At 32.7% G+C, this 11,883-nt stretch overlaps 1 protein-coding gene across 4 annotated transcripts in view; it reads left to right on the top strand.

Annotated features, from left to right (window-relative positions):
- The window catches only part of LOC117101730 (receptor tyrosine-protein kinase erbB-4-like), a 64,821-nt gene that overhangs the window by 34,079 nt on the left and 18,859 nt on the right, over window positions 1-11,883 (top strand). For 3 of the 4 annotated variants that reach the window (XM_033241768.1, XM_033241769.1, XM_033241766.1), the window contains exons 7-16: window positions 51-152; window positions 731-845; window positions 1,916-2,080; window positions 3,894-4,099; window positions 7,782-7,914; window positions 8,381-8,450; window positions 8,874-9,001; window positions 9,428-9,509; window positions 10,421-10,522; window positions 11,245-11,490. In XM_033241768.1, the coding sequence (XP_033097659.1) occupies window positions 51-152; window positions 731-845; window positions 1,916-2,080; window positions 3,894-4,099; window positions 7,782-7,914; window positions 8,381-8,450; window positions 8,874-9,001; window positions 9,428-9,509; window positions 10,421-10,522; window positions 11,245-11,490 (1,349 nt within the window). Of the gene's footprint in view, window positions 1-50; window positions 153-730; window positions 846-1,915; window positions 2,081-3,893; window positions 4,100-4,178; window positions 4,379-7,781; window positions 7,915-8,380; window positions 8,451-8,873; window positions 9,002-9,427; window positions 9,510-10,420; window positions 10,523-11,244; window positions 11,491-11,883 lie in introns of all 4 variants that reach the window. The other variant, XM_033241767.1, reaches the window with a different exon arrangement.

Here is an 11,883-nt window from a genome sequence, read left to right as displayed (position 1 = left end):
AAATTGATTATGTTCTTTTTAATACATTATTTACTGACATACTTTCTCAGGTAACTTTCTGACAGAAAGCGATACATGTGTAAAGCAATGTGATGATGGAAAAGAAGAAAAGGATGGGATATGTGTTGATTGTGATGGACCTTGTCCTAAAAGTAAGTTGAATATTCAAGGGGTGGGGCCTAGTGGAAAGATTAATTCTGTCAAGCCAGAGGTATAGTTGATATTTATGTTCTTTATGTGATATATAGTACAGGTCTCCCTCTAATTAAAGACCATTATATTGGGACTTTTTCCTGGTCTTTAGTAACTTTGGTCCTAATTTAATAATAATAATAATAATAATAATAATAACAATAGAATTTATAAAGTGCATTATCTGACTTTAAAAAATACTCTCAAAGTGCTGACTTTCAAAATTGAGAGTCGCTCTCTTCTTTATGTGGCCATGTTTAATATGCACTACTCATAAATATTGATAAGAAAAAAATAGGCATTCACTTGAGAATGTAGAAAGAGGGTCTTTAATTTGAGGTGATCCTTAATATGAAGGGTTTTTAATTAGAGCATAGAGAAAATAGAACAGATTAGAGGGAGACATGCTGTAATAATTAAATGATTGAAAATTATCTGCATTATTTGGGGTTTTTTTGCCAATTGATGATGTCAAATACATGTTAAGTCAAACTATATTATTATTTGTAATTTTTGTTTAATTTTTACTGATTTTCAGCTTGTGAAGGTTTGCAAAGTTCAGAAACCTTGAGTGCTAAGAACTATGATAGCCTTAAAGGTGGCTGTACAATCATCAAGTTTAATATAATCATTGGTGTAATTACATTTCTTGGGTAAGAATTTATCCTCAGAATTGCAAGCAGCAAAACAACTCAAAAACTATATTATATTTTTTTTTGGTAACTCATTAACATAGATTTATATTTTATTTACACAGTTTGTACATTCAATACCAAAAGTCTATTATATAACTATAAGGAATAATTTTTACACTCACGTAAGGGGAGTGATGATGATGTTAAAGATGATGATGGCAATATTGGCTGTGACAATGGGCATATTGGACTTGTTCATTTCGTTGACTACAAATTTTCATTGAGTACTATTTTCATTTGACTGGTTCGTAAAATAGACTTTGTTGACAACGAAAATTAACGTAGCCAGAGTGCGTTAATCTGCGTTAAGTTATCCATGTGACCAAAACAAACATAACCGATTGCTTAGTTTAGAAACAGCATTTGCGTTAATATAATTTAGATTAAATTTCAGAAAATAAAATTGATGATGAATGTGATTAGAATTTAGAAAGAGGATGATGTTTAGGATGAAAATGAAGATGTCAATGAGAATATTAGTTATGATGATGATGATGATGATACGATTTATGATAATATTGATGGTGTGATTAATAATATTGATGACGTTGATGGTGATGTTAATGATCAGGGGCGAATTTAGGGAGCAGGGGGTGGGTGGTGGAAGTTAAAAAAAAGAAAGAAAGAAAAAGAAAAAAATGATAGCCCAGAACGCCTCAAATGTTATTTTCTAGAACACAAAAATTTCGCGGACCTCCTAGCAGAGCGTTGTCTCGATCGGCCCCCACCCCTCTTTTGGATATCTCTGGATCCGCCCATGATGATGTTATTGATGATGATCATGATGTTATGGTGATTTTTGATGATAATGTGTTTAGAAAGTGTTGTCAATTATTGCTATGTTAGAAATTACTATAGTTACTTTGTAGACCTATTATCAGAATTTGTTAAATAATATAGAGTAGCTATATAAACTACTGGTATTTAAAGTGTTTGATTTTTCAAAATTTAACCAGCATAATTTTCACAAGATGCTTGCTGCAAAAAAAAAAAATGTTATAAAACCTTGTATTTTGTTTTCACTTTAGGGACCCTTTGGAAAATATAGAGCCCCTGACCATGAAAGATTTGGAGATATTCAGGACCGTTAAGGTCATCAATGGGTTTCTGTCCGTTCAAGCAATGCATCCAGGGCTGACCAACTTGTCAATGTTTGAGAACCTAACCGAAATCAAAGGACGGGAACATTACAGGTAAAATTTATATAACTGCCATGCAAAAACTAATAATACCAAACTTTTCACAAATTATTAACAATGGTACTAATATTTTCTCTAAAAGCTTTAATACTATTAAAATACAACCACAAAAAATTTCATCCTATATTTTTTTTTTTTTTTTACACTAGTCTGTAAGAGCTGAGAAAATGAAGCTGTACATTATATAATTAAGTTACACATATCAAAAAATATTTAAATATTTTCTTGTGCACTACATTTATACTAAACCTTTCAAAATGCACAAGTGAAATGAGTTGTAACTTTTTTTTGGGTAGACCTGGATGCTCAAATGATTTTTTTGTTATCATTAATTCAGCTATTTTGTGCATTGATAAAAAATTTAATAATGCCTCCCCTCATTCTTCTATTGGTTATGGGATAATAGCTTAGCGGACTCTATATTACTCATCATTCTTAAATTTTGACAACTATTACCGTTTGTGTATTTACTGTAATTTTAGCATCACAAGATCCACAAATACTGTGTAACAGCCAAACTTGAAATTTGGTATGACTACCATTTATTTCAATTTACTTTTTCGCTCTACCATGGTCACCCTTGTTATTTATGGGGAAAAATTAATTTGAATTTAATAGCAATATGTTTTCAGTGGTGTGAGTACATGAGCTTAGGTTAATAAGGGTGACTTTATTTTGTAATTTAATTGCTAAAAACTAACAGTAAATTATATATATATTTTTTTAAACCATAATCAATTTTGACTGATTTAACAAGTCTGAATTATTTTGCTAAATGTGTTACTTGTTTAAATATCTTTAGGCTATATGATATAACTATACAGTATACTGTAGGTATAAGGTATACTATTTTTTTTTTTTTTTTTTTCAATTTGCCAAGCGTCTTTTATTAGCTCAAACAACAAAAACTAAAACCTTTTTCTTTTCTTAACACACTCTCATATAACACACAGTATATAATATTCAAGAGCACATAACTGTTTAGCCAAAATGTTAAGGCAGGGGTGCCAGCTAAGCATTGGCACTGTTATAAATGATATGCTTGCGCTCATGATCCTGGTGGTGAAACAGTTCTTTTTGGATAAAGATTATAAAACGTAGGCCCAGTTTACACAGTCTCTATTGTGTAAACTACAATGAACCCAGGACATTATTTGTGAAGAGCAGTTTACCCCAGTGTTTTGGTTTGGCCCCACAGTGAACATAACAACAGTGCCTACTGCCACCTGGGATGATGTTACCCTAGAGAGTATTAAGTTATACAGAAATGAGTCACCTGGACTATATAAATTTACACCTTGACTTTAATTGAGAATTGTTTCTTAGGTTTAAAGTCCAAGCTCATGAGTTACAACCAATTCCTACTCCCTCACAAAAAAAGTATGTTTATACTTAACCCCTCTAAAACTTTTCTGAGCAAAAAGGTTCAATCAACTAGTTAAAATTCAACTCATTTACCCAGCTTGTGATTTAACATTTTCCCCCTCCCCAACCACCACCTATTGTTCCCTATGCCAGTGCTCCTAAATATGTCAGGCTCCTATAGGTACCCATTTATTATCGTGTAGGGAGGAAGACACTTTTAAAGTGTGTATTTCCCATGGACTGTGAGACCTTGCTTAAACTTGGGCCCGAACAATGTAATGATAGGGTTGTGAGGAAGGCGCTTTTAACTAATTCATTCACTTTTTCTAATGCAAATTTTTATTTTAATTTTATTTTTACACGATCACGGTGCTATTGGTGACCACCGGAGTCACGGCGTGCACGCTTGTTGCTAACATGGATGTGTGTTTTGCGTTTTTAGTGCTACACAAGATACACTTCACATACAGCAGAGCACGCTAGAATTTCTTGGTCTGACCTCTCTGAAAAGTATTTCAGATGGCAATGTTAGAATCAGGTCAAACAATCAACTTTGTTATGTAAACAAATCCATGTGGACCGGCCTTTTGAATGATGCAACTGATCAGAAAGTAAGAATTGGCCAAAATAAGGAAGAGAAAGATTGTAGTAAGTATTCCAGAGTTTAATGTTTTTTAGTGTGTATATAGAATCTGACTAATGATGTTATATCTCTTTTTATTTTTAGTCATCTTGATGCGTCATTGTCAATATCGGGTACCAATTTGGAATCAATAGGATTGACGTCTCTCAAATCAATAAGCCAGGGGAATGTGATTTTGACGCACAATAGGAATTTATGTTATAATAAAAAAAATATGTGGAATGAGTTTTTTAGCGATTCGAGTCAAGAAGCTCAATTTTTTAAAACAATCGGCAGTAATTGTAGTGAGTATACGTGGGCTTTCCCGATATTCGTGATGTGAAGGTTTTGTTCCGTGGATTATTAGCATCGTAACTTCGCTTTGTAACATTTTATCACCGTCATCATCTATGCACAATTCACCATGCGGTAAACAGTGATCAACAATACTATGGGATATCGGTCCCCATTTTTGCCCTGTCTATGCAAAGATTTAGTAAAATTTAGAGTACAATTTCTGGCATTATATAATGCAAAATACTATGGGATATCGGTCCCCATTTTTGCCCTGCCTATGCAAAGATTTAGTAAAATTTAGAGTATAATTTCTAGCATTATATAAAATGCAACAAGGATATTTCTTATGCTATAGAATTCATTCATAGGTTAAGAAAAAGTGCACCCTCATGAATATATAAAATGCTGTTAGTGCTTCATCTTAGCTCTCTTAATAGTAGGAAATACAAGCAATATATGCTACTACTAGTTGGTAATAGCGTAGTATAACATTTACACCAATTAGAACTTACAGTAAACCCTGCATGATGTGTTAGTAACTATTGAAGATTACCATCATCTAGTGATCAAAGCAGATGATAAAATAGTTTCAGCTTTAATAATTAATTTGAATTAAAGTAGGCCCTAAAAATTTTAATCAAACAAATTATATCTTCTAATTGACAAAAAAAAATGATTTACTCAAAAAGTAAATATTTGTTTTCCATTTAGTTGGCCAATAATTTTTAAATGTTGTCCTTATCATTACAACCATAATCATATGTGATTAGATTCTAGATTATATGTTGTACTGTTTTTAGTTTTGTTTATATTTATTTTTTATCATATTTGATTTGTTTTGACTTCGATGCCATTTGGTATAATCGTCCCATGTGAAATTTTCTTGTGACTTTTTTCACTTTATTCAGATTGTCTCTCACTAGATCATCTCGTGAGCAATAGTTTGTTGTTGTGAAGTTGACATGTGGTAGGATTGGTGTAGTCAAGTTAAATTATTTGATATTTAATTTTCACTGAATCAAGTTTTCATGTTCATACCTATTAGAAGATCTGTCGGTTCATTTCAAATTCATCAGCCATACTGTCATATCAGTTAGCTATATACTCCATCCTCATATTTCTATATAGGCTGTGGGTACTATACGTATCTAAATTTTAGTTCCACCTAGATTGGGCTGATGTTTCAGCTGAGACAAAGCACTCTTCAGAAAGGGAAATACAGCCATGCATTTGCTGGGCTCAGCATCGACATTATTTGTTTGTTTTCTTGGTTATTACCATGTAATAACATGATTTTAAATGACATCTAGTGGTAAATGTTTTATATTGTCTGTTTTTGTAGTTGTCAGTTATACCATAGTCAGATAATATTCCCTGCTCCAGCATTCATTTACTTCATATTTTCCTAAGGTGCTGAAAATGGACTAAATGGGAGCAGCATTTGGAAGTAATCACTATTTTAATTTTTTTTTTTGCAAGCAGGCATCCACAAGCAGCTAACAATTTGCACACTTGAATTTTGGTTTATTTTTGTTTTAACTTTTCTAACAAAGACTTTATTTACATTTTAATTTAATGCATTTCAGTTGCAGAGAAACGGTTATGGATTAGTCAGCGGTTTATTGTGTAAATTAACCGGCATGGATGCTAAAAGGGCTGAGAAGAAATGGGTGTAGCAGAGTTCTTCTTGGCCTATCTTATCAGCGCCATGTTAACTTTTGGGCTTATATTTTTAATTTATATTAAACAGCTTTTGCTACAGAAAAAAAAAGCTTTTTAGAATTATATTTTTTTGAAAGAGCCTAAATATATTAATTGAAAACCATAATGGAATGAAAATAAGTACAAATATTAACATATATTCATTCATTGTTGTTAACACTTTCTGCAGATTACTATAGCAAAATATAGTAATTATGAATACAAATTAAAAAAAAGGTTTATATACTGTAGCATAAATCTGAAAATATTTTATTTCCTCTAATAATGACAACCAACCAGTGGTTTTACCTCAAAAAGCCATATTTTTACACATGGTGTACTGAATGTTTTATGATTCTTTTATATAATTACATGTGTAATGCAATGTTATACAAATATTATACAAGGTTTGGTTTTTTTTCTGTCAATTCTTAGGCTCTTTCATATAAATATTGTTCATGCTTTGAAGGACAAGTTCACTACTACTCTGCAAGCTGCTACCATACAGCACACTGACCAAGGAGTATGATACATACATTAATTTAAGCTCTCTCTACACTATCACATTTTCGTTGACAAAAAAAACACTGTTTGATGCCCATATATAGTCATGATGTGATGTCATCATGACCATATTTATAGGCATGTCACATGTTTTTGTCAAATAAAATTTGATAGACAGGGATTTATATAAATATAATTAATTATGAAGTTGACTAAATATTGGAAAATATTATTATACACAAATATAGATATATACAAGGAAACATGATGTTGCTTTGGATAGAGGTCAAACCCTCCCTGCCCCCCATTACTTTTTTTTAAAGTTTTCATTTTTCATTTCATCTTTGCATGGAAAATGTTTTTATAATTTTTATCGTTATCCAGTATAAAAATAAGGGTACACATTTTTTATATTCAGTAATTTCTATGCTCAAGTAATTAATGTGTATATTACTGTAAAGTGAGCAAGCTTTTATTGTGGGGGGGAGCGGTTTTGTCATTCTCAGGGGTCAATAATGTACATCATTATTATTTTTTAAATAGGGCCTCTTTCTTTATGCTCGAATACTGGGTAAACTCTTCAGTAGCCCAGTTATGCTTGTCTCATAATGAGGCTTAGGGAGTGGATTTGTTTTTAGTGTGGAGAAAAAAGTCCTGCTATCACAGGAATTGATCCCAGGGCCCACCAAGTTATTCAACTCCTCAAATCATATTTCCTATATTTGTAGTTGTGTATTAATAATTTGAGAAAAATGACCTACAATGATTAACTTTGAGATTTTTGGTGATGGTATGCTTTCAGGAGATAAGGCCTACATCAAGTTTTGGTTGAAACTTTTAATTAATGAGATTCTTAATTTTTATGCAAATGAAATATCATGATTTATTTTCAAAGGAAGATGTTTCAAATATTTGTATGTATGATTAGTTTCTTTGTTTTGAATTAAACCCGAATCTGAATTTTGTTTTGTATTATCTTAGATGTTGATGTGAATCTCACATTTTAATGTATGCCATATCTTGTGATTTCTAAAAAAAATTTTTTTATAGTAATGTTGATATCCATCTCGTTATTTTAATATAATTATTATCTTACATAATTCTTGTTTAAATATAATATTTAAATGTTGTTGATAATAATTTAATTAAATTAATATTTTTAAGCAGCTTTTTGGAACTAAATTCCATATTTTCAATGACACGTAGGTGCAGAAGGCCGAGTTTGTGATCAGCAGTGTGTGGACATAGGCTGCTGGGGCCCTGGTCCAGAGCAGTGCGTCAAATGTCAAAACAAAAAGATAGGCAATAAATGTGTCGAAGATTGTGACTATGCAAATGGGTAAGACAAATCAATCAATCATCTTTTGTTCCAGAAATTTAAATACATGACATAAAATTAATATAATATCTTTGGAATTTTTTTTTTATGACTGGCAATACTTCTAGATGGGAGGAGCATCCAAACTAAATACATCGTTCAAAAAAGATCATGTGACAACATCTCCTGTTTCTAAAATAAAAAGTAGTTAACTGAATAATAAATTTAAATACTAATATTTTTGAGCCAACAAAACAACCAGTAACTTAAGCAACAGCCATTTAAATATTTCCAGAATACTCTATTGTTCAAAAATTATTAGCTTATAATAAAAATTTAACTTAAAATTTTTTAATATAATATGTTAGATTTATTAATATTTTTACCATTGTTGAATACATTAGAGTCCTCAAGATTGGTTAAAATTAACACCACTTAAACCTCTAAAATTTCAGGTTTTATTTTATGTATTTATTATTTTTTATAGTGAGTACTATGCAGGAAATGGGACATGTGAATTCTGTGATGAGGAATGCGTCGGTGGGTGTTTTGGACCGGTAAGTTCATGCTCATTACTTAAAACATATATCAGCAAATTTTGTAAATTTTATTCAAGTGTTTTTTATCTTTTTGTAAAGCAGTCTAAAAATCTATAAAGTGTGTGCTATATTATTATGGTTATTATTGTATGCATATACCATGGACCTATTAATAGGTCCATGCATATACTAGGCTACACAGTCGATATCATTGTCAGTGACATGCCATGTGTTTGTGTGTATTTGCATGTTTGTGCGTGTGTAGGTCTATGTGTGTTTTACTCATTTTGTGATGATTTTGTTTTTTATTGGAGAAAACAAAAGTTTGATGATAATTACTGTTATCTGTGCACTATCTATGTTGCATAACTCTTTCTATTGTATCATTGTATTTCTTTTTTTTGTGAGTTGATGATAACCTTGCTTCTCATTTTTCAACAGGGTACTGACAAATGTAACCAGTGTAAGCATTTTAAAGACGGTCCATTTTGCGTACCAAAATGTCCAGAAGTGAAATACAGCAATGGTTCAGGCATATGCCTACCATGCCATGAGAATTGTGTTAAGGGGTAGGTGTCATTCAGCTTTTAGTTAAGCAACCCCCTTTTACCTAAAAAATTTTAACAAAATCATCACTCAGCTATTTTAAATAAGATAATTTATCCCTTCAAAAAAATAACCCCTCTCCTGCAGATTCATGATATTTGATTGTTTTTACTACTTTATTATCAATTATATCCTGGAAGTCAGTGTCGATTGGGTACCATCTTGCACAGCAAAATATTATTAGATATGTTACTTAATTAAAATCTGTGGTTTTCTCACGGGCCCACTAAGGTGTTCTAACCCAGTGGCAGTTAAACAACTTTGCTGATTGGAGATCCAACTTGTCCAGCAGTTAGCCTCATCAAGGGCCGCCTAAGGTTCTGGCGTAAAAGCAATAATAGTGATTTGTATAATTCTTATTAATCAAAAAATGTTTTATTTGTTTACAGTTGTAAGGGACCTGAAAACACCATCGGAACAAATGGCTGCAATGCTTGTGCTAAAGTGAAATTGGACCGGGAAGACAACCTGGTAAAGGCCTAATAATTAAACATAACATACAAACAGTGGCATATCTAAACAAAAAAGCCTACGTTCCCCCTCCCACAGAAAATCATTTAATCCTCGAGCCCCGGGGGATTCACTTGCATACCAACCTTACGGGGGTGTGCAGCAGCCAGTCCAAGACATGAGATGCTTGCGCTACCTACCGGTATTCTACTGAAAATTATTAGGGACTTGAACGACCATATTTACCTAAATCCAGTATCGGTTGAACTACTATTGCGGCCATGTAACCTAACAAATTATACTTGTTCTGGTTCCCAATTGCGAATAAGACCGTAGTTATGTCCGTTCGCAATCTCTACTGTAGGTTTGGCACAGAGTTTTTAGCAAAAAACTTCGCTAAAATCATGTGAAAATTTATACTGCTTTGATGATACGGGACGGGGCAGGGACTTTAACTACCAATTTTACCTGGTATTTCCCACACTTGTGCTACCAAGTCCTCGTAAATTTACACTATACATGCTACCATGCTTCCATAAATTCCCACACTTGTGCTACCAAGTCCTCAAAAATACCCCTGTAAATGCGGCACCTACACGTATAGAAATAATTAAGAGTGAGCCCCCCCCGGGCCTCGAGCCCTCCCATTCGCATCTTTTTCCCCTAGCTCCCTACCTCCACCCATTTCAAGAGATCTGTCTACTATTCTTTTTCCAAGTAGCGGGAAAGGAGAGAGGGGATCTGGCACTATTATTTAATTTCTGAATCTGTTGTCAGACATTACATACTGTAAATATTTGAGTAATTATATACTGATTGTTTATTTGATGATGCTCGTAAACAATTTTTTTTTTTTTTTTTCCTTGATAATTGTTTCTAATGATATTAGGTTTAATATTTTCAATCTAATTAAGAGTTTTTGTTATTTTTAGATTGAGTGTTTAACTGGTGGTGCTTTTGGAATCAACAAAACTTGTGATGAAGGTTATTTTTATGAAAGAAAGTCATTCAAAGGCTCTGATACAGCAACCCAGGTAATATTTTATGTTTTATTCTTAACTAGTCCTAATTATACTATTTATTGCTTTTATGCTATTATTAATTGCAACAAATAATAAATGAAGGTGATGGTGGTATGGGTGAGGATGGAGGAGATGATGGTAATGAGATAAAAATCTGTGTTTTGAATTTCAATGGAGACATTACGGTGTGTACAGTATACAAATATTGACTGCTCATGAAGGGAATGGTGAAATCCATTGATGTAGAGACCGTAGGCTACCTTCCTCAGGGCTGAAGGACTGAGGGAAGATAGGCTATGTCTCCACATCAATTAGGGGCTATAGATTTCACCGTTTCCCAAATCTAGAGCAGTCAATATTTGTTTTATATACCTCATACATACTGTAGATTCTATGAGACCTAAAAAAATAATGAAAATAGTGCACAACAAGTAGGCCTAGGCTTACTTCATAGGCCTGGTAGTCATAGGACCAACCTCTCTCAGCGTCGTAGGGTTGCGTCTCCTTTACTGTTTGTGCTTGTCTTAAATTACATAGCAATGCGACCTAGTCATTACACATTGTGCAGCATGGCAAAAAGTACTATACCATATAAGGGTAATAGTACTTTCTATTACCTGCTTTTTAACCAATCCGATGCCTAAAATCTATGTATGATGTTAATGATTATAAATGATGTTTTGTTTAATTTATAATTTATTTTTGTTTTAATCTTTGTTACTGTATTATAACAGATTTGTCAGGAATGCCACTCGGAATGCCGCAACTGTACAGCAAAAGGAAGCTATAATTGCGACTCGTGCAAGAACTTTAAGCGTAAAGGCGAGTGTGTGTCTAAGTGTGAAACACATGAATATTTCAACGATAAATTTGAATGTCAAAATTGTGATCATAAATGCAAAGATGGGTGCAAAGGACCAACAGCCAGGGACTGTAAATCAGAATGCACACAATATAAGATAATGATAAGCGAGGATTCGGTAAGTGAATATCTATGGTGATAAAACTTTTCTTTTTTCATCAACTTTTAAAATTCATTGTAAATTTAGGTGATGATCATAGTTGTAGATGGATGATAAGAGGTTGCTATAAAGTCATAAGAAACAAACAAAAACAAGACAAATATGAAAATTAGAGAAAAAAAATCAGGTGTTAACATAATCCTCTGTAGTCAGCACCCTACCAACAAAAACTCAGCCTCCACCGCTACTCAAACCCGTGACATTTTTGGCATACATGGCGGACGTCATAACCACTTGACCATGAAAGCTTTGCAAGCACCAGTAGAATTGTTACATGGTGAATGTCATACCACTATATACAGGGTAGCCTACGATGTTCCATCATGTCCTTATTAAACACTGTATATGTAC

The sequence above is a fragment of the Anneissia japonica genome, unplaced genomic scaffold (genome assembly GCF_011630105.1).
Source record: "Anneissia japonica isolate Jap-2015-1 unplaced genomic scaffold, ASM1163010v1 scaffold287938_len408866_cov212, whole genome shotgun sequence".
Lineage (NCBI taxonomy): Eukaryota > Metazoa > Echinodermata > Crinoidea > Comatulida > Comatulidae > Anneissia > Anneissia japonica.
The sequence above is the reverse complement of the archived record's forward strand: the minus strand, read 5'-3'. Positions and strand labels throughout refer to the sequence as shown.